The following is a 21,260-nucleotide window of genomic DNA, read 5'->3' as shown; positions in this document are numbered from 1 at the left end:
TAAATCTGGAATTTAAAGCTAGTCTCCATGATGGCGACCATGACAGCTATCACCGATTGTTGTAAAAACCCATCTGTTTCTCTAATGCCCCTTTTGGGAATGAAATCTGCTGTCCTTACCTGGCCTGGCCAGGTGGTGGATTTTTAATTACCCAAGCATGCCACTCAGTTCAAGGGCAATTAGGGATGGGCACCATTATACTCAGCAACACCCGTGTCCCAGAAAAGAATAATGACAAAAATCATTGCAACATACACGGACTCTAATAAAATCATGAATTTAAAATCATGAATTTACTGATCTTAGACTTTGGGGCAGAAATTTCCACCCCATATTGTTCTATTGAAAGGGAATTGATTAGAGTAACCCATTAGCAGAAATGGTACGATTAAAGATCCTTCCATTCACTCTAAGCTTCTTCAGAAGGCAGTAGAGGCAGGGTTATTGAGTATTTTTAGGGCGGAGGTAGATAGATTCCTGTCAATTAAGGGAATCAAAGGTTATCGGGGTGAATGAGAATGTGGAACTTGAAACACAAACAGATCAGCCATGATCTTATCGAATGGTGCAGCAGGCTCGAGGGGGCTGAATGGCCTACTCCTGCTCCTATTCTGTAACTGACAGGATGTCCTACAGTGTGGGTTGTGGAAAACACGACTCATGGCACGACAGCACAGTGGTTAGCACTGTGGCCTCACAGCTTCAGAGACCTGGGTTTGATTCCCAGCTTGGGTCATTGTCTGTGTGGAGTTTGCATGTTCTCCTCATGTCTGCGTGGGTTTCCTCCCACAGTCCAAAGATGTGCAGGTTAGGTTGATTGGCCATGCTAAAAGTTGCCCCTTAGTGTCCTGAAATGCATAGATTAGAGGGATTAGTGGGTAAAATATGTAGGGATATGGGGGTAGGGCCTGGGTGGGACTGTGATCAGTGCAGACACAATGGGCCGAAGGGCCTCTTTCTGCACTGTGGGGTTCTATGATTGATTAGATTGTGCTTGCTGTATCCTACATTTTCTGATTGTGCTTGAAAGATAGTGAGAACGATTCAACAATCCCTGGTATGTTTGTTACATATTTTACAGAAAGAAGATGGCACATTCTCAGTAAGTGGAAATATGCCCTTTCATCAGCATGTAGCAGCCACAGTTTTAATCATTTACTGCACCATGATCCTCGGTGTTCTGGTACCAAACGGTAAGTCCAACTGGTGTGTGAGCTGGAACCGATTGGCTTCCCCATCTCCCCGTGACTGCATGGGTTTCCTTGGGTGCTTCAATTTCCTCCTACAGTCTAAAGATGTGTAGGTTAGGTGGATTGGCCATGCTAAATTGCTCCTTAGTGTCCCAAGATGTTGGATTAGGTGGATTAGTGGGGTAAACACACAGGATTATGAGGGTGAGGGGGGGTCTGAATAAGATGCTCTTTTGGAGAGTCAATGTAGACTCGATGGGCCAAATGGCCTTCTTCTGAACTACAGGGATTCTCAGGATTCTACGGAACAGTACTGGAGTGACTTAGTATAATGGGGGAACAGGCTCAGGGTTGGAGGGTAGGTGGGTTGGGTGAAGGGGTACACTGAATCGCTTAATTCTGGTTTCTACGTTGGTACGCAACAGGGGTTTCTGCTTAACTCCAACACCACACCACAACACCAAATATATATCTGTACTTGATCCCTAATGTGTGAAGCTTTGCAGATAAGAGGTGAACTTCACAACATCCAGCACAAAGAAAATATGACAAAAGGACCAGACAGGAGAGAGAGTTCAAAGATGTGTGAGTTAGGTGGACTGGCCATGGTAAATTGCCCCTTAGTGTCAGGGGGACTAGCTAGCATAAATATGTGGGGCTGCAGGGATAGGGCCTGGGTGGGATTGTGGTCAGTACGGACTCAATGGGCCAAATGGCCTCCTTCTGCACTGTGGGAATTAAAAACAAAAGAAGTTTTGAAATGCAGCAAGTTGTTATGATGTGGAATGCATTGCCTGAATGGGCTGTGGAAGCAGTTTTAATAGGACTTTCGAAAGAGAATGGGATCGATATGCGAAAGGGGAATAACGTGCTGGGTGATGTGAAAAGATCAGGAACTAATCGGATAGAAGCAGCAACCAGGACGACACAATGGGTTAAATAGCCTCTGTCGTACTCTGTGATTCCAGAGCAGCCCAAACACGTCACAATTCAGGAGAATCCCTTTTCCTTCTTCTTAAGAACTGCATTTTGCCGATGGCTGCAGGTACAGAACGTAAAGGTCGATTCAAGCTACAAGTTAAAGGAAGGACATGTCTGATCTGTACACTCCTGACTCCAGCTAGATTCTCATTGCCCTGCCTGTGTTGGTTTTTTTCAGTGGAGACTGTGTTGGGAATAATGGGAACCACCATGGGGAGCTTCATCTGCTTCATCTTTCCATCTGTGATTCACGCTAAACTGCAGAAACATACCTTCACCGGAAGAGTGAGTATAACTTGATGAAGTTGTTATGTTCTAAACCTTAGCAGATTAAGATGGTCATTTACTATTACACATTCCAGCTTCACACATCAATGGACTTTATTCCCGTCAGGAAAAGGTTAGATTCTCTTTGCTAGTCACCTGGTGGGATGAATTTTTTAACCCAATGTGTCCTGTTGCGGTGTTAAAATACTAAAAATCTGAATTGCAAACCCAAGCCACCTACTTCCAGTTTCAATGGGAGGCAGGACAGTGGGCAGGCAGAAGGCATGTTGCCAATTTAATTCTGATTATGAGGTTGCATGCCTCATATTTAACCCATATTTTATATTTAACCCTGGCTCCCTCCTGCCCTCAGAAAACACAGTGGCTAAAGAGAGGTGATGATGTTGATCTGGGAGCGAAATGCCCTTCCACTTAGCTGCTGGATCCAGTTTACCTGCTTTACTATAAGACACCACCTCCTACTCTGACCTCCCCTACCCCAGCCAGCTGGTTCCTGGCTTCATATCCCAAATGGTTCCCGTTCTGCAGCTTCTCTGATCTCCCCAGGTTCCAAGACTCCGATCTTCCTCCCCCCTCCAGTGTCCCCAGTCTTCCCCTTTACTCCCTGATTGCGGCCTAGTACTGAAGGCCTGGTGCTGAAGGCCTCTCCACCTGACAGCCAGCTGCCTCTCAATCTGACTGTCGGTGGTCAGGTATCAGAGACAAATAATGATAATCGAATCCTGGCAGTAAATCCGGCAGGTCCTTGGGGAAGCCAGTTCCTCTGGCTTTCTCGAAATATCAGCTCCTTCCTGAGCCGCTCCTTGTTTCAGAACTGAAGAATTCTCTGCTGGATGTTGGGTTTTAGATTTGAAAAGTCTCCTTGGCATAATTCCATCTTCAGCCCACCAATCAACACCAAACGATTCCATGTTGCTCTAACCTGTACCTTGGGGGCTGACCTGTTATTCAGGAACATTATACTGCATTGTATTTACGGCACAGGAACACAGCGTAGGCCCAAACTTGTCTGTGACAATGAACACAAGCCACTTTCTACTCTACTTCATTTCACCAGTTTATCAACATACAAATAGCAGCAGCAAGTCTGGCATGAGTTCAAGGTATGAAATTGCATACCAACATATCATTTACTCCTTGAATCGTTACCCTGGTGTCCCGAGATGTGGCCAGCTGGGCATCAGACTAAACAGGCCTGGAGGTGACAAAGAGCAGGAAGAAGGGTAAGGGTGGAGGTGTGCGATAATGCAGAGGTGCAGTGGGAAATCTTTATGACAGAGAGAAATAAAGAGTCAGAAGCTCAGCTCAGAGCAAACACAATGCTGCAATCAATGTGGATCAGCTTGAGATAGTGTTCAGGGGCCGGGTGGGTGGGACGAGGTCGGGGGGGGGGGGAGTGGGGAATGGGGGAGGGGATTGGAAACGGTGAAGCAGACATAGTCTTTGTCATGGAGGTCAAATACAATAGCCTCGATCTTCCAAAGGTCTAACCAAAGGAAAACTATTCCAGATTGGAAAGCAGGAACTCCATCTCACATCATTTGGGATGGCACAATGGTTAGCACTGTTGTCTCACAGTACCAGGGACCCTTGGCTTGGGTCGCTGTCTGTGTGGATTTCCTCCGGGTGCTCCGGTTTCCACCCAGAATCCAAAGATGTGCAGGTTAGGAGAATGGCCCTGTTAAATTGCCCCTTAGTGTCAGGAGAACTAGCTAGGGTAAATGTATGGAATTATGGGGATAAGGGCTGGGTGGAGATTGTGGTCGGTGCAGACTCGATGGGCCAAATGGCCTCCTACTGCATTGTAAGATTCTATGATTCTATGATCATGGAGGCAAGACAGAGGATGAGAAGGGGTTGAGTTGACGGTCTCCTTGTGTGCAGATGATAGCACCAAGAGTAAATGGAGTACTTGTAAGATTATGGTCCTGGGGTGGGAACAGAAGCCATTGTTGGAATTGCTCTGGTGCTGAACAGACAATAGAAATAGAATCAACGAAAAGTGGTCAACTGCATTGAATAAGGAGACTGATGTTGCTGACACTACAGTTTGGGAGGCTGACATTCATTATGACTTCTTTATTCACAGAGCAACACGGGGTGTAGCATCACGCATGTCCAGCCTCTAATACCAAGTACAAGTCATTGAACGTATTCAAGAAAGAGATAGATAATATATTAGATTTTAATGGCAGCATGGGCTACGGGGAGCAAGCAGAATATGGCATTGAGATGAAGAATCAGTCATTATCATACTGAATGGCTCAAAAGGCCAAATAGGCTACTCATGCTCCTAATGTCAATGTTTGTAATAATGATTGATCAGGCAATGTGATGTACTGCTCTGATCATTTTGACAATCATTGATCACGTTTGTGATTTTGTACAACTGACATGGTATGGGACTATGTGGAGAGTGTGCTGAACCTGCACTCCTAGGAACATGGGAAAGATAACAGGAACTATGAGGAGAGGCTGAGGGATTTGGGGTTGTTTTCGCTGGAAAGAAGGCGGCTAAGAGGGGATCTTATTGAAACATATAAGATGATTAGAGGTTTAGATAGGGTGGATAGTGATAGCCTTTTTCCTCTGATGGAAAAATCTAGCACGAGGGGGCATGGCTTTAAACTAAGGGGGGGTAGTTATAGGACAGATGTCAGGGGTAGGTTCTTTACCCAGAGGGTGGTGAGGGATTGGAATGCCCTGCCTGCTGCAGTTGTAAATGCGCCTAGTTTGGGGGCGTTTAAGAGGTCTGTGGACAGGTTTATGGACGAAAAGGGATTGGTTTAGGTTAGTGGGTCATTGTTGTTGTTTTTGTTTTTTAACTGGTCGGTGCAACATCGTGGGCCGAAGGGCCTGTTCTGCGCTGTAATGTTCTATGTTCTATATGTTCTATGTTGTTCCAAGCTGTGTTCTTACTGGGCAAGCAGCATTGCACTGGGGCCTCCTCTCCTCAGAATAGATGACGTGAAGGCTCATACTCAATGATCAGGGAGTCCACGCTGGGGAAATACTCGCACTATCAAACATTCCCAGGTTAGATAATGGCATGTGAATAATACCCAAGAAATCATTCTTTGCTCTTCCCTGACCTCATGACCATCCCTCGGGGCAGCAGGATAATGATTCCATGAAGCAATCTCTTCAAGGAGCAAATTATGTTTGGCATGTGGCAAAAAGTTTAGCCTCACAGTGACAGGGTTCAATTCCAGCCTGGGGTCACTATCTGTGTGAGGTTTGTATGTTCTCCCCATGTCTGCGTGGGTTTCCTCCAAATGCTCCAGTGGTCCAAAAGATGTGCGGGTTTGGTGGACTGACCATGCTAAATTGCCCCTTGGTGTCTCATGATGTGTAGGTTAGAGGGATTAGTGGGATAAATATACGGGGTTATGAGAAAGGACCTGTGTGGGATTCTTTGTCAGAGGGTTGCTACAGACTCAATGGGCCAAATGATCTCCTTCTGCATTGGAGGGGTTCATGACTCTATAAATCATAAGATGTCCAAAGATGTGCGGGTCAGGTGGATTGGCCACGCTAAATTGACCCTAGTGTCCGGGGGATTAGTGGGGTAAATATGTGGGGTTACTGGAATAGGGCCTGGGTAGGATTGTGGTTGGTACAGTCCAGAGGTTAGGTGGATTAACCATGTTAAATTGCCTCTTTTCTGTGTTGGATAGGGGGATTAGCAGGGTAAATACGTAGGGAAAGCGTTTGGGTAATATACTGTGTCGCAGAGTTGGTGCAGACTCAATGGACCAAATGGCCTCCTTCTGCACTGTAGAGATTCTATTCTATTCTATGATATACAATTTTATACCTTGCCAGACCTGCTACTGTTATTCATATAGAATGATAGAATATTGACAAGCTGAGATGAAATAAAGATGGGAAGAGGCTTGGGTATAGCACACATAGAACATTGAATCCTACAGTGCAGGGACAGGCCCTTCGAGTCTGCACCGATCACAATCCCACCCAGGCCCTATCCCCATATCCCTACACATTTACCCACTAATCCCTCTCACCCACACATCCCAGGACACTAAGGGACAATTTTAGCATGGCCAATCAACCTATCCTGCACATCTTTGGACTGTGGGAGGAAACCGGAGCACCCCGAGGAAACCCACACAGACGTGAGGAGAATGTGCAAACTCCACACAGACAGTGACCCAAGCCGGGAATTGAACCCAGGTCCCTGGAGCTGTGAAGCAGCAGTGCTAACCACTATGCTACCGTGCCACACACATTGGATTAGCCCACTTTGGTCTGTTTCTGTGTTATTTCCATGTAACAGATTGGTCCAAGATGTTCTTACGGGCTGTTCAACGCAGAACAGTTCAGTGTTGATTGGTGGGCTGAAGATGAAATAATGCCGGGAAGCTCATCTCAATTAAAATCCCAGTATCCAGCAGGGAATTCTCTATTTGCCTCACCAATAAAATCATTGACTTCACTCACTGTAATTAAACACTCAAAGCGATCGAGTGAAACTATGGCTGAAATTCTCTGACCTCACCCGCCACTGGGATTTTCCAGTCCCGCTGATGTGAATAGGATTTTGGCCGAGTGCCAAATTCTCCGTTCTGGCTGGCAGCGGTAGCAGGGAGTCCAAGGCCGGAGAATTCTGGCCTACTTTCAGATACTGTAGGATTGAGAAACATCCCCTGTTGTGAAGCATGTATTGTGGTCAATATCAGTGCAGTTGAGAGGACCTCAATTGAAACTTGGTCTTGCAGGTTGTTCTGGGAGTGGGAATTCTCCTCCTACTTATCCGTGCTTCCAGTATCATTAACCTGAACAGGGAGAAATTCAATTTGCAACCAGTTCGGAAAGTCTTAGCAGCTGATGAATCAGGAATTGCAAAGCCAGCATTTAGAGATAAAGGTGAGATAATTGGTCCATTTTTATTGATGGCCGTAAAACCATTTTTGATTGTCATAAAACCCATCTGGTTCATTCATGTCCTTTAAGGAAGGAAATCTGCCATCCCTAATCGGTCTGGCCTATATGTCACGTCAGATCCACAGCAATGGAGTTCCACAGTGACCCTCACCCTCAGGTATGGGGGTACAGTTCCACAGTGACCCTCACCCTCAGATACTGGGGTACAGTTCCACAGTGACCCTCACCCTCAGATACTGGGGTACAGTTCCACAGTGACCCTCACCCTCAGATACTGGGGTACAGTTCCACAGTGACGCACACCCTCAGATACTGGGGTACAGTTCCACAGTGACGCACACCCTCAGATACTGGGGTACAGTTCCACAGTGACCCACACCCTCAGATACTGGGGTACAGTTCCACAGTCGGCCAGCACTCTCAGGTAGTGGGGCATGGGTGGGGGGATAGGTAGAGAGGCTCTTGGGGGAGTTTGCTTGATTTTGCAAATTGTCACTGAGTTTGGCAAAAACATGATTAAAAATATGTATAAAAATTTTGGATCCCAGAAAAAAGGATCTGGAATTTTAGTTCAAGAAGGTTGACAGAACCACAATTTAGTGTAGTTTTAAAACTCATTCTGTGCAGCCAGACACAGTAGGCTCAGGAACGTAGGGATGTATCAATAGGGGTGGGTCATCCTACCTCTGGAACCTGTTCCACACCTCTCAATGGGATTATGCCAGATGTGTGTCTTAACTCCTGCCTTGGCTCCCTGTCCCTGAATAAGTTCATACCTTTGTTTAGTAAAAGCATACCATCATCCGTTTTGACATTTTGTGTTAATTGGCTTGTTGCTACAGCAAGAATTCCGGATTGTCACTCCCCTTGGAGTGAAGAATGCTCTCTGACAGCTCTTCTGAACGATCTGATCTGAAGAGATGATCTTTCGTGCTGGACTCTCCTATTTTGAGGTTTGACTCGCCGAGCTGTGAAAGTGTAGTAACATTCGTGTACTTCCCCACCCCACCTGCAGATCCAGTCTTACCAGAATGGGTGAGTGATGATGGAGAGAGACAGCTTAACCGGAAAGACCAAGGGCTTATCCAGAGCTCAGACAAAATTAGTGCAAGGCCTGTTGTCAAGAGAGAAGCTGTCGACACAGAAGAAACTGTCCCACTCGGAGACGCTGGGAGCAGCATTGAAGAAAGATTTAAGGAACTGAGAGAAACAGAAAGGACAAAAATGCTGATGGTTTTATCAGAAATCAGGCAAAAGGCAAAACTTTCCAAACCACCCAGAGGCAGAGCACACCCATGGGAATGGTCCCCCAGTGCCAACTTTAAACCTGAAAATGAAAGCAGAGATGGAAACTTAAATGTATCGATCACTTAGGCTAGTTTTTCATTTTAGCATTAACTGACTTTGGAAAGGCTGAAAGCGTTAGAGAAAGAAAAGGAACACAATTTGCCTTCCGTACTATAAAACTCAAGTTGTTCAGTAGCTGCTGGAGATTGGACCCAATTCATGCGTCAAGAGTTCCACTGTATCTTTTTCTTCTAATTGTCTTTGACTCGAAGTAAAGGCTGCATCCTTCCAGGAGAACAAAACAGGGATCATCTCAGTGCGCTGGGCTCCAAGACAGTGATTTACCACCTCTGATCTTAACTACAACAGCAACTTGTCTGTCCAACCCAGTGTAATGGCTTTTAAGGATGTGTAAATGTGTTTGAGCGAAAACTTTCAGGTGGCACTCTGGAACAAGTGCCAAGTTTTACTCTGAGGGATCTGCTTGCTCCAGTGAGTGTATTAGCCAGAGTTTTCTAACTGCATCCCCCACAGGCAGTTACAAAATACCAATCGGAAAACACAAGCTATAATCATTCATTTCTGCGACACAGCATCTGTTTTTCAAGAATGAAGCAGCCCACCAATGACCCCCTGCTTGCTCCCCCACTCCCCTTGAGAAGTCTGACAACACCAGGTTTAAGTCCAACCAGTTTATTTGATAGTAATCCCACAAGCTTTCGGAAACGGTGTTCCTTCGCCAGGCATGTGGAAGGTTCTGACTTTGGAAAGGCTGAAAGCATTAGAGAAAGAAAAGGAACACAATTTGCCTTCCGTACTATAAAACTCCAGTTGTTCAGTAGCTGCTGGAGATTGGACCCAATTCGTGCGTCAAGAGTTCCACTGTATCCTAATTGCCTTCTCTACATAGCTGATGGACACACAGGCCACATTTAAAGTGGGAAAAAATTGATTTAAACTAGCAGCATTGAGCCATCTCTGATACTTTTCAATCACTCTGTCGGGCTGTGTGACCAGGGCAGGTTCAATCAAGGCACAGTAAAAGGTCTGACAGCACCAGGTTTAAGTCCAACCGATTTATTTGATAGTAAACTCACTGGCTTTCGAGGTTTTCCTCTTCTTCAGATTCACCTGAAGAAGAGGGAAACCTCGCAAGCTAGTGAGTTTACTGTCAAATAAATCGGTTGGACTTAAACCTGGTGTTGTCAGCCTTTTTTACTGTGTTTACCCCAGTCCAATGCCGGCATATCCACATCAGTCAAGGCATCCAGGAGAGCATGAGATGATTATTTGAATTGAAACAATGTGTAGGGGCACAGGGTGGGGGTGTGGCGGAAAGGCAGGGGAATGGTTCTGAGACACGCGGCTCCTTCGGAGAGTCCTGTGACAACTCTGAGATTCCAGTGCCTTACCTGCTGCACACGCACTAACCAGCAGGAAATGAAGACATGGAAATAAATGGAAACTGTTTCAGTCTGCATCTGATTGTTCTCCTGAGTTGCTCACGGCAGAATCCAGGAGATTAGTCTTCAGTCCCTGGAGACTTCAGGACAATCCTGGAGGGTTGGTAACATCACCTCAATTCCTTCTGTCTCCATTGTTATTGAAGGTAGCTTGAGGTAGTCCCATTTTCACCCCATTTGTTAGTCTGTTTGTCTATAAACAATGGGCAAAATCTTCCATCCTTGAATGCGGTTGGGATTTTCTGGTTTCGCTGTAAGTGAGTGGAGTTTCAGCTGGAAGAACTTGGACAAGTACATGGATGAGAGGGGTGTGGAGGGATATGGTCCAGGTGCAGGTCAGTGGGACTAGGCAGAAAAATGGTTTGACAGAGCCAAGAAGGGCCAAAAGGCCTGTTTCTGTGTTGTAATGTGCTATGGTTCTATGGAATGCCAAATTTTCCATTCTTGCTCGCAACAGGGTCAAGACCAGAGAACCTGCCCAACATATTTCAAAAACTAATGTATTTCAACAAACCCTGATATAGTGACATGATATAGCCCAAGGTTAGTTTATGGGCAAGATCCAACTCTAGGTTTTGGATTTTTTTTTGTGTTTTCCAAAACTCCGGATGCAAATGGAGAGAGTATCAGCCAGGATGCCGTTAGCTCTGTCCTTATCTCCTCATGTCTCCAAATCAAAAATATCATCCCCATATTTTCCATGCTGAACACTCCATAAGTCTAAAACGTCATAACACTAAACTCCAATAAAATAGACTTGCCTCAGATTGAGACGTGTAAAAATAAATTAAATCAACCACAAATCTCCAATTCTAAAACAAACTTTAACTGATAACTTTTCCAGAAATATTCTTCGAATCCCTACAATGCAGAAAGAGGCCATTCAGCCCATCGAGCCTGCACCAACAACAATCCCACCCAGGCCCAATACACATAATCCCACACATTTACCCTCATAATCAGGGATAATTTTTAACATGGCCAATCTACCTAACCTGCACATCTTTTTTGACTATGGGAGGAAACTGGAGCACCCGGAGGAAACCCACACAGACACGGGGAGAACATGCAAACTCCACAAAGTCACCCAATGCTGGAATTGAACCTGGTGCTGTGAGACAGCAGTGCTAACCACTGTGCCACCATGCCGCCCATTCACAAATGTTCCTTACAAGTTCAAATGCAACATTACATAAAATGTAAAACCAACCAGTTTCTGCCCATACAGTACATGAGGAGCTTCACTGCACTTGCCATCACAGGTTACACTTACACTTTGTGTCTTTCTCTGGTGCACACAGCCTGGGTTTTCCCATCCTTTGGGGTACTGTCATGGGAGAGCTTTAGACAGTGGCCCATTGTACCTTTGCTATAGTGTGTCCCTCAGCACCTACCTCTGTGCTGCAAACCTCCCACCTCATCCACGGCTGGGTTTCTCTGGTGTCATTGCAGTGAATGGAGTTTTGGCCGGAATGCCAAATGCTCCGTCAGTGCTGGCTGCGATGACAGCCATGGGTGAGATCAGAGAATCCTGTTCCTGGACTCTGGAATGTGCCTGTCCGTTACGCTTGATTGTCCTCAGCTCGCCGCACTGGGAGTCCAGCAGGTTTCGGGCACACTACAGGGGATTTCGCACCAGGTTGCAGCAGTAGTCGGTGTTCATCTCTGGGAACAGCCCACACACCACGCAGTCCAGAGCTCCTCAAAATGACAAAAAAACCACTGCCTCTCTTTAGAGACCTGCTTTGCAAAGCTACATTCCAGAAAGAGGTAGGTGATAGTCTCTTCCCCACAGCAGCTGCCTTGAGCACCTGAACTGGAACCAAGTTTAAGAATGAACAGCTTAGGCTTAAAGAGCACGTTACAATTCAGTAACATCAGTGAGAGATCAGGTTAGTACAGGACAGGACTAAAACTGAGTGACAAAGTCAAGCTGTCCCAATTAAATGTATGTTATTTTTGATTCCTTTTCATTTGGATGAAAGGTCCACATCTGAGATGTTAATTCACCCGTTCTCCTCTCAGAAGCTGAGAGTGTTTTTTCAACATTTTCCGCTTTTAGTTACAATTCAATAGGGATTGTTGAGAGGGGATTTTTCTGCCTTGTCTGGTACCTACTCAAAGTAGGCCAAGGATCTTCTCCCTCTCCCACTCACAGTGTCATGTTTTCAGTTTGCTGAAATAAAGTTGGATATTCTTGAGTGATCAAGAATCATTTATTGTCATCAAAGGCCATCATTAACGGGCAGGATAACAGGTCTGGGCCAGCTCTTCTCTCCAGAAGGGATGGGGTTTATTTCCTGCAAGCCCAAAGTCAAATAAAGATTTGATTTGGCTCCTCCAGGCCGCTTTGTTTATGGCTTTGTAAATACTGAGGTCAACTGACATGATTCCCATGTTATCTTTTGAAGAAAGCTATTGGCTGGGATTTTCCATTGCCCGTGGCAGCTTTTCCAGTGGCAGGGACAGCGTACCATTGGCTGGCGGTGGGGTCTCCTGGTCCAACCGAAGGCAATAGTGTTTTCCATGGCTGGAATTCTTCGGCTGTTCGCATCCTGCTGCCACTGCCAGCGAGAACGGAGAATTTGGCCCTCAATCCCAAATCTCTGTTCACTGCAGCGGGACTGGAGAATCCCATCTGCGGCGGAGTCAGAGAATCCAGCCTACTGGCTTGTCGGCCACACTGCCGGGAAGCCCACTGGGCAATGGCAGGCTGCCCCTGCAGCTGGAAGACCCACCACAGAGAGGGGGGCAGGGGAGGGAAAATCCTGGCCAATAATTTGATATTGTTCCATGTCTAACAGTTTTCTCGTGTGCTTTATTAACTATCCATTAGGGAAGGGACAATTGTGTACAAAGTTAACATAAAGGCCAGAATTTTACTGCCCTGTCCACCACGGGAATCGGAGCGAGCGAGGGGTGGACAACAGGAAGATTAGTTGTCCTCGGGTGGGATTTTGCAATTTCGGGACGAGCGATGCTGTAAAATCAGACCCATAGGGCCCTATTTTACCATTTTGACTCTAAGTGCTAGACGGACTTGAAACTGGGAGTGTTTCAGATCTGACCTTTAGACCCGTTCTCAGGCACCCCCATACACACTCTCCCTGAAAAAATAGCAGCGTTTCTGAATCACACTACACAAGGCTTATCATGCCAGAAACCCTGCAGCTCCAATTGGAGCCTCCAACTGCATATGCGCACTAAGAAAATGATAGAATGCGAATCCCCTGATCCCCTTATCTCCCCACCCCCTTCCCCCCCCTTCCCCCCCCCACTGATCACATGCAGAGTGGTAGTGGACCCCCCCTTCCCCCCCACCGATTGCATGCAGAGTGGCAGCGGACCCTCCTGCCCCTGCTCCCCTGACCCCTGCCTCCTCACCAGAGAGCCATCTGACCCCCTCCCTCCCCCCCACCAGAGAGCCGTCTGACCCCCTCCCTCCCCCCCACCAGAGCCATCTGACCCCCTTCCTCCCCCCATCAGAGAACCGTCTGACCTGCACCGCCCCCCCCACCCCAACTAGAGAGCGGAGATTCATGCCCGACTTTACCAAGTTTTTGTGCCCAAAAATGGGCACAATTTGATGGTAAAATGGGGCCTAAAGCATTTGGATTAAACTGTGATTATTTACAATGGCACGTCTTGCTTTGATAAATACCACTGTTCTAAAAAGATGACCGTATCTGTCTATGAGTACGCATCATTCCTTTTATTAAGAATCTGAGATATTGCCTAAAGCATGATCTGCTTATAGGAATGGCCACACACCCCGTTTCCCTCAGGTACTGACTCTAGAACACAATGTGTTGTCCTAAAAGCCCACTACAGAGGCAAGGGTAACTTTCTATCTCTCTCAGTGAAAAGGGAGTGCCCCCCCCCCCACCCCCCACTTTTCTCTAAATCAAAGCGTAGGCTGTTGCTATGAAACGCAGTAGATTAAACGGTGCAGTGTGCACTGCTGTGCGCATTACTGAGTCCTTGAGATCTAAAAGCTCCCACATTCAAGTGCTGCTCAATGTCAAGTTATCTGATCTCTGCTGGGAAGGCTGTAGATCAGTAACAAAGCTGGCCTCAGTCCTCTGGGGACCAGGGTAGAGGAGGAAAGACTTGGATCTGTAACATGCTAATCTCAAGGGCATCCTGAAGCATTTTACAGCTAATGGAGTCTTTCTGAAAGTATAGCCGCTGATGTTGAGGAGGAAATGCAGCAGCCAATTTGTGCACTGCAATATCCCACTAATAGCAACATTTGAATAACCAAAATAATTTTTTCTTAGTGAATCCCATTGCTGTTCAACTATTGCTGTGAGTTCTTTTATATTCATCTGACAGGGAAGACAGGGCCTCAGTTTATTGTCTATTCTGAAAGACAGCACTTCTGACAGTACAGCACTCCCTCAGTACTGCACTGGTTGTTAGTCTAGATTATGTGGTCAAATCTCCAGGGTGGCATCCCTTCTGAGATGGGGTCCTTCTATTTGGACTCTAGGTATGGGACTTGGCTAGTAGACAAGCTGTAGACAAACTCTGATATCGCTTAACATGGGTTTATTAATGCAACATCTAAACAGGTGATAAAGTAGGCATGTTGCTCCAAGGCATAGTTCCAATCTTTCACTCTCTCTTTCTCTCAGAGAGAGAAAGACTGTAAAGCTGTAGTCTGTGGTACATCATCACCTATATCATACATTGGAACAGTGGTCAGCAAGCCTGCCTCATGGCGCCAAGGTTCCCAGTTCGATTCCCAGCTTGGGTCATTATCTGTATGAAGTTTGCACATTCTCCCCATGTCTGCACAGGTTTCCTCCAGGGTCTCCGGTTTCCTCCCACAGTCCAATTGACATGCTGGCTAGGTGCATTGGCCACACTAAATTCTCCCTCAGTGTACCCGAACAGGCACTGGGGTGTGATGACTTGGGGATTTTCACAGTAACTTCATTGCAGTGTTAATGTAAGCCTGTTTGTGGCACTAATAAATAATAAAACAACTTTGAACATTAGCATTTCTATCTGTTAAGCCTTTGCACTTCAGGATCCACATAAACCCACAAGAAAATGATCAATTTGGACTCCTCATTGAACTCATAGAATCCCTGCTGTGCAGAAGGAGGCCATTCAGCCCATCAAGCCTACAGCGAACACAATCCCACTCAGACCCTATCCCCATAACCCCATGCATTTATCCCCCTGACACTAAAAGGCAATTTAGCATGGCCAATCCATCTAACCTGCACATCTTTCAAACTGTGGGAGGAAACCGAAGCGCCCGGAGGAAACCCACAGACATGGGGAGAATGTGCAAACTCCACACAGACAGTGACCCAAGCCGGGGATCGCACCTGGGCCCCTGGCGCTGTGAGGCAGCAGTGCCAATGACTGTGCCACCGTTCCACCCCAATTCTGGCTGCTATCTCCTGTTGTAAAGTCTGCTGCACTCTATAGCTGAAAAACCCGCCATCTAGGCACACACATATGTAATGGTCGCTTGAGCTAGTTACAAAATGGCTGCTGCTTCCCTGTTGGCTTCACTGAGATGCAAACTACGAACTTCAGAAGAGTAAAGGTGAGAGTATAAAGCTGCAGATACAGCACTTTATGAGGAGAGTATTTAAAGCTGTTAAACAACAGCTGCTACAGGAAGGGAAGAGTCACAAAACATGCATACAGGGGCTAGTCAATTGTTTGCTGATTTGTTTCCCTTTATTCCTATATTATATGAGTCAAGACCACCACTTCAAGCTGATTTATAATCAACCTCTATTCAGATAAGAAGGAAAGATTGAGGGTGTTCACTCCTCCAATATTTAACATTTTCCTGGTGTGTTGTGATGGCACTGTGCCTTTGAGGAATGCATTTGTATCATGTTTCTTGTGAAGGGACAGTTTTATACTTCAACCAGGATTACGGTGCTAATTTTCTACAATGGCGGCCCATATACTGAGCATGCAGAAGAATATTGAAGCTAATTACTGGGGTGTTTGTTTTAATCTAAGTTAATACAGTTTTGTTATTGCCCCCTGGGGTTTCAGGTTTAATTAGTTTGATTGACAAGAAGAAAATCATGTCAATGAGCTAGACTTACAGACAGACAAGCAGGCAGTTGCTATTTGAAATTGAAAGAGGAGGAGCAGCTCTTTCTCCTTCCATCTGGAAATTGAAGTCTGGAACCTGTTGGAAAATAGGTCTATCTCTCCAGAGGTCTGTGAAAGGCAAGAGGTGTTTTCTCCCTCTCATTCCCTCTCTGGAGTTCTGCTGTGTGAAGACAGGTCTTCCTCTGGAGGCTGCTCTCCGAGAGTCAAAAGACAGACGTCTCTCTGTATCTCTGTCCAGAGGGGTTGAAAATCTGGAGGACTGGGAATTCATGTGTGCCTACATGTTTTGCTAACTGCTTTTGAGGAAGAGTTTACATCTATGGAGATGTTGCTTGAATCAGAGCTAATAGATATAGTTACCAGTTAAGAATTATACTTTGTCATGTTTAAGTACTTAATTGATAACAATTATGCTAATTCTGCCTATTGTATTTAAATTTTTAAATAAAGTTTGTTTTAATAAATGCTTCCTAGTGGGTCAATAGAATCACACCTGGAGTGAACCATCTTATCCTCACATTTGTGCCAGAATAGTTGGGGTCTAGGCTAACTTTCTAATATAACTCGGAGTTTCTGATCTAACCCCGAACAGCATCAGGCCTTTAATCTGATGTCTGTTCCCTGAATCAATCCTCCAATATTAACCTGTGCCATTGACAATACCTCGAAAGAATGGCACCAGTCACACCAACACAGGGAAGATTCGGAGAAGTTCAGCTTCCCGAAATATGCTACTTGTTGCTGTGAGTGTAAAAACACACGGACACAATTTCAAAACCATTGAAGGAGTAACCTAGCTAAGGATGGCAGGCTGCGCTGGGCACACACACTCTGTGCCCACTGCTGACATTGTGCAGGTAGTGCAGGCTTTACAGATACAGATTCATTGTAAACAGCAGGCTATCCCAGCCAGAAACTGAAACAACTCCCACAATATTTCCCACGACATTTCCTAACCTTCAGGATTAATCAATGAGCTGTTGGGCACTGCATCAACAGTGTAACTGGAATAGCACACTGATTTTGTAACTTATTTTCTCAGGAGGTAGTCTGGGAAAGATGCAGTGCTTGCCCCAGTTTCTAAAGAATGTCCTGTTGCTGATAAGGTTGTTAAGTATCTCTGTTAGGATTACAAAATTGCATCTCAGTAGTATTTGTTAAATACTAATGGGGAGGATACTGAACAGGACAGACCATAAAGATATAGAATTAAAACTATTATCTTGGTGAAGGAGACTTGCTTTGGGTAGAGGTTAAGGTGCATTACTGGGTGTAGGAATAGAGGGGATTTCTCTCTGCCTCTAACTCGTGCCAGAGGCAATTGAGCCTCACACTGACACTGGGGACAGAGCAAAATCCATTCTACACTTCCAGATTCCCCATTTTAATTTTCTAAGTAAGCTGCTAGAACCTCCTTAATAATGGAGTCTAGCAATTTCTCTATGACAAATGACAAGCTAAATGGCCTGTAGTTTCCTATTTTCTATCTTCCTCCTTCAATGAATGGAGGTGTTAATTTTCCAATCCTCTGGGACCTTTCCAGAATGTGAGTAATTTTGTTAGATTACAACCAATGCTTCTGCGATACCTCCAGCCCCATCTTCTAAGACTCTAGGATGGGAGACCTAGGCTGGTGAGTGGGCTGCAAGAGTGGCCCTCCTTCAAATCAGTGAGCCTTAAGATTGAAATCAAGCTTGATCATTAACCAGGACCCCATGAATAAGATTAAATGGATTTAATGTACCCTGAATATTTCATAAGTTATAGAAAATGTCTAATCATTTATATATTAAAAGAACTGTCATCAACTTCAAATGGTATAAACACATTGTGGACACTGAGGGAGCACAGGGCTCTCACAATGTTGTACTTAATCAGCACACACCTTACTTCACTTGCCCTTGTTTTATGTGCCTATCATGTCAGTCATACCGCTAAGAAGAAAAATATACAGACAGAAATCAGCTGTATGTGGCAACTCTGAGCATGGGAAATGGCCAAGAAAATGTCTTGTGGGCCGCACTCAGAACCCAGGTGGGTCGTGTGTGGCCCCCGGACTCGCAGGTTGCCCACCACAGCTCTCGGATATAGATCATCAAGTCCTGGGGACAAGTCCTCCCCATCACTTCCTGATTTTTGAATATCTTTGGGAAATTTTCTTTGTTTTCTAAAAGTAAAGTTTATTTATTAGTGTCACAAGTAGGCTTGCATTAACACTGCAATGAAGTTACTGTGAAAATCCCCTCATTGCCACACTCTGGTGCCTGTTTGGGTACACTGATGGAGAACTTAGCATGGTCAATGCGTCTGACCAGCATGTCTTTCAGGCTGTGGGAGAAAGACAGAACACCCGGAGGAAACCCATGCAGGCACAGGGAGAACGTGCAAACTCCACAGACAGTGACCCAAGCCGGGAATCGAACCTGGGTCCCCAGCACTGTGAGGTGGCAGTGCTAACCACTGGACTGTATGTTTACCTCAATTTTAGTCACTGTAACTGCTTCCTGCAGCAATAACTAACCACCAATATGAAGAACGCCTTGGATGCACAGACATCAATTTTTAAGCTAAAATGTATAGACAGTTCATAGAACTCCTAAAGTGCAGAAAGAAGCCATCTGGCCCATTCTGTCTGCACCAACCACCATCCTACCCCCATATCCTTACACATTTACCCATTGATCCCTCTAATCTACGCATCTCAGGACACTAAGGGGCAATTTTTAGCATGGTCAATCAACGTAACCCGCACATCTTTGGACTATGGGAGGAAACCCACACAGACACAGGGAGAATGTGCAAACTCCACACAGATAGTGACCCAAGCTGGAAATCAAACCCAGGTCCCTGGAGCTGTGAAGCAACACTGCTAACCACTGCGCTACCGTGCCACCCAAGTTAATTCTTCCAAATGAAAACAGTGATTTACTTGTATTTTTTCAATGTCATGCACAGTATTCCATCACTGCTCATGATGTGGTCTCCTTTTTGTCTAAAAAGGGCTGCAGGGAAAAGCCTGGGAACTACAGGCCAGTGAGCCTCACATTTGTGGTGGGTAAATTGTTGGAAGGTATTTTGAGAGACAGGCATTTAGAGATGTAAGGACTGATTAGGGATAGTCAGCATGGCTTTGTGAGTGGAAAATCATGTCTCAAAAATTTTAATTGAGTTTTTGAAGGGGTAACCAAGAAGGTAGATGAGGTCAGTGCAGTTGATGTTGTCTACATGGACTTTAGCAAGGTCCTTTGACAAGGTACCACATGGTAAGTTGTTGCATAAAGTTAAATCTCACGAGATCCAGGGTGAGGTATCTAAATGGATACAAAATTGGCTGCTTGATAGAAGCCAGAGGGTGGTTGTAGAGAGTTGTTTTTCAAACTGGAGGCCTGTGACCAGCGGTGTGCCTCAGGGATCAGTGCTGGGTCCACTGTTATTGTTATTTATATTAGTGATTTGGATGAGAATATAGGGGGCGTGGTTAGTAAGTTTGTAGATGACACCAAGATTGGTGGCATAGTGGACAGTGAAGAAAGTTATCTCCGATTGAAAAGGAATCTTGATCAATTGGGCCAGTGGGATGGCAGATGGAGTTTAATTTAGACAAATGCAAGGTGATGCATTTTGGTAGATTGAACCAGGGCAGGACTTACTCAATTAATGGTAGGGCGTTGGGGAGAATTACAGAACAAAGAGATCTAGAGGTACATGTTCATAGATCCTTGAAAGTAGACAGGGTGTTGAAGAGGTCATTCGGCATGGGGGTGGGGGCGGGGGCGGGTGGTGGAGTTCTGTCGGTTGAAGGATTTGAAAGAGTGTCGAATAAAGTCTCAGAGGGGACCCTTGACCCAGCAGAAGCTACAGCTGGAGTGGCAGGCACCGTGTGTAGATATAGCAGGGGGAATGGGCACCGTGTGTAGGTACAGCAGGGGGGATGGGCACCGTGTGTAGGTACAGCAGGGGGGATGGGCACCGTGTGTAGGTACAGCGGGGGGGGAAACGGGTACCGTGTGTAGGTACAGCAGGGGATGGGCACTGTGTCTAGGTACAGCGGGGGAAATGGGCATCATGTGTAGGTACAGCAGGGGATGGCCACTTTGTGTAGATACCTGGTCTGGCCTACATATTAGGATTGCTGCCTCACAATGCCAGGGACCTGGGCTGGAATCCAGCCTTGGATGACTGTCTATGTGGAATTTGCATGTTCTCCCTGTGCCTGGATGGATTTCCTCCGGGTGCTCCGGTTCCCTCCCACACTCCAAAGATGAGCGGCTAGGTGGATTGGTCATGCTAAATTGCCCCTTAACATCGGGAGGGGATGTGAGCAGGGTAAATACCTGGGGTTACAGGGTTAGGATTGTTGTTGGTGCAGACTTGATGGGCCGAATGGCTCCCTCCTGCACTGTATGTATTCTGTGATTCTGTGTGACTCCAGAGCCACAGCAATGTGGCTGACTCTTAAATGCCCTCTTAAAAAGCCTAGCAAGCCATGCAGTTCAAGGGCAATTAGGGATGAATGCTGGCCCAGCCAGCAATGCCCACAAATTAATTAAAAGAAAAATAAATTCAAGGTTCAGAACCAGCCAGCATTTATTACTGACAGAGACGTACACAGTGACTATCTGCCAGATATCACAGGGCAGCAGAATGTCAGAGAGAGCATTCCACAGGTTGAGTTATGTAATACATATACATCAAAGAACAGCTAAGACAATGTAATCAACCTCATTAAAAAGTCATTGCTGAAGAAAAATGAATGGTTGTAAGTAATACAGCACACGTTCTATAACAGTGTATTCTATAACCGTGTATAAATCTGGGCAAGCAAAATGAAAGGGCAATAGGGATTTGATACAAAACAGAAAATTCTGGAAAAATTTCAGCATCACTGGAGAGAGAAGTTCAACATTGGCTCTGTCCTCTCTCCTTTCACAGGCTGTTGGACTTGCTGAGATTTCCCAGCATTTTCTGTTTCTGTAAATAGGTACAATAGTTCTGTATAATAGGTGTAGACAAAGGTCATGGGTAGAGGAGAGCACTCAATGTCAAAATG

General features: G+C 45.7%; 1 protein-coding gene across 2 annotated transcripts in view; it reads left to right on the top strand.

Moving 5' to 3' along the window:
* The window catches only part of LOC145354840 (putative sodium-coupled neutral amino acid transporter 10), a 44,534-nt gene extending 35,244 nt beyond the window's left edge, over nucleotides 1–9,290 (top strand). For both annotated transcript variants that reach the window (XM_080206364.1, XM_080206365.1), the window contains 4 exons: nucleotides 1,082–1,193; nucleotides 2,350–2,456; nucleotides 7,199–7,346; nucleotides 8,380–9,290. In XM_080206364.1, the coding sequence (XP_080062490.1) occupies nucleotides 1,082–1,193; nucleotides 2,350–2,456; nucleotides 7,199–7,346; nucleotides 8,380–8,738 (726 nt within the window). In that variant the 3' untranslated portion in view covers nucleotides 8,739–9,290. The remainder of the gene's footprint in view (nucleotides 1–1,081; nucleotides 1,194–2,349; nucleotides 2,457–7,198; nucleotides 7,347–8,379) is intronic.
* The last annotated feature ends 11,970 nt before the right edge of the window (nucleotides 9,291–21,260 follow it).

Source organism: Carcharhinus amblyrhynchos, chromosome 18 (assembly GCF_965287045.1).
Source record: "Carcharhinus amblyrhynchos chromosome 18, sCarAmb.v2.hapA, whole genome shotgun sequence".
NCBI classification, from domain to species: domain Eukaryota; kingdom Metazoa; phylum Chordata; class Chondrichthyes; order Carcharhiniformes; family Carcharhinidae; genus Carcharhinus; species Carcharhinus amblyrhynchos.
The sequence above is the reverse complement of the archived record's forward strand: the minus strand, read 5'-3'. Positions and strand labels throughout refer to the sequence as shown.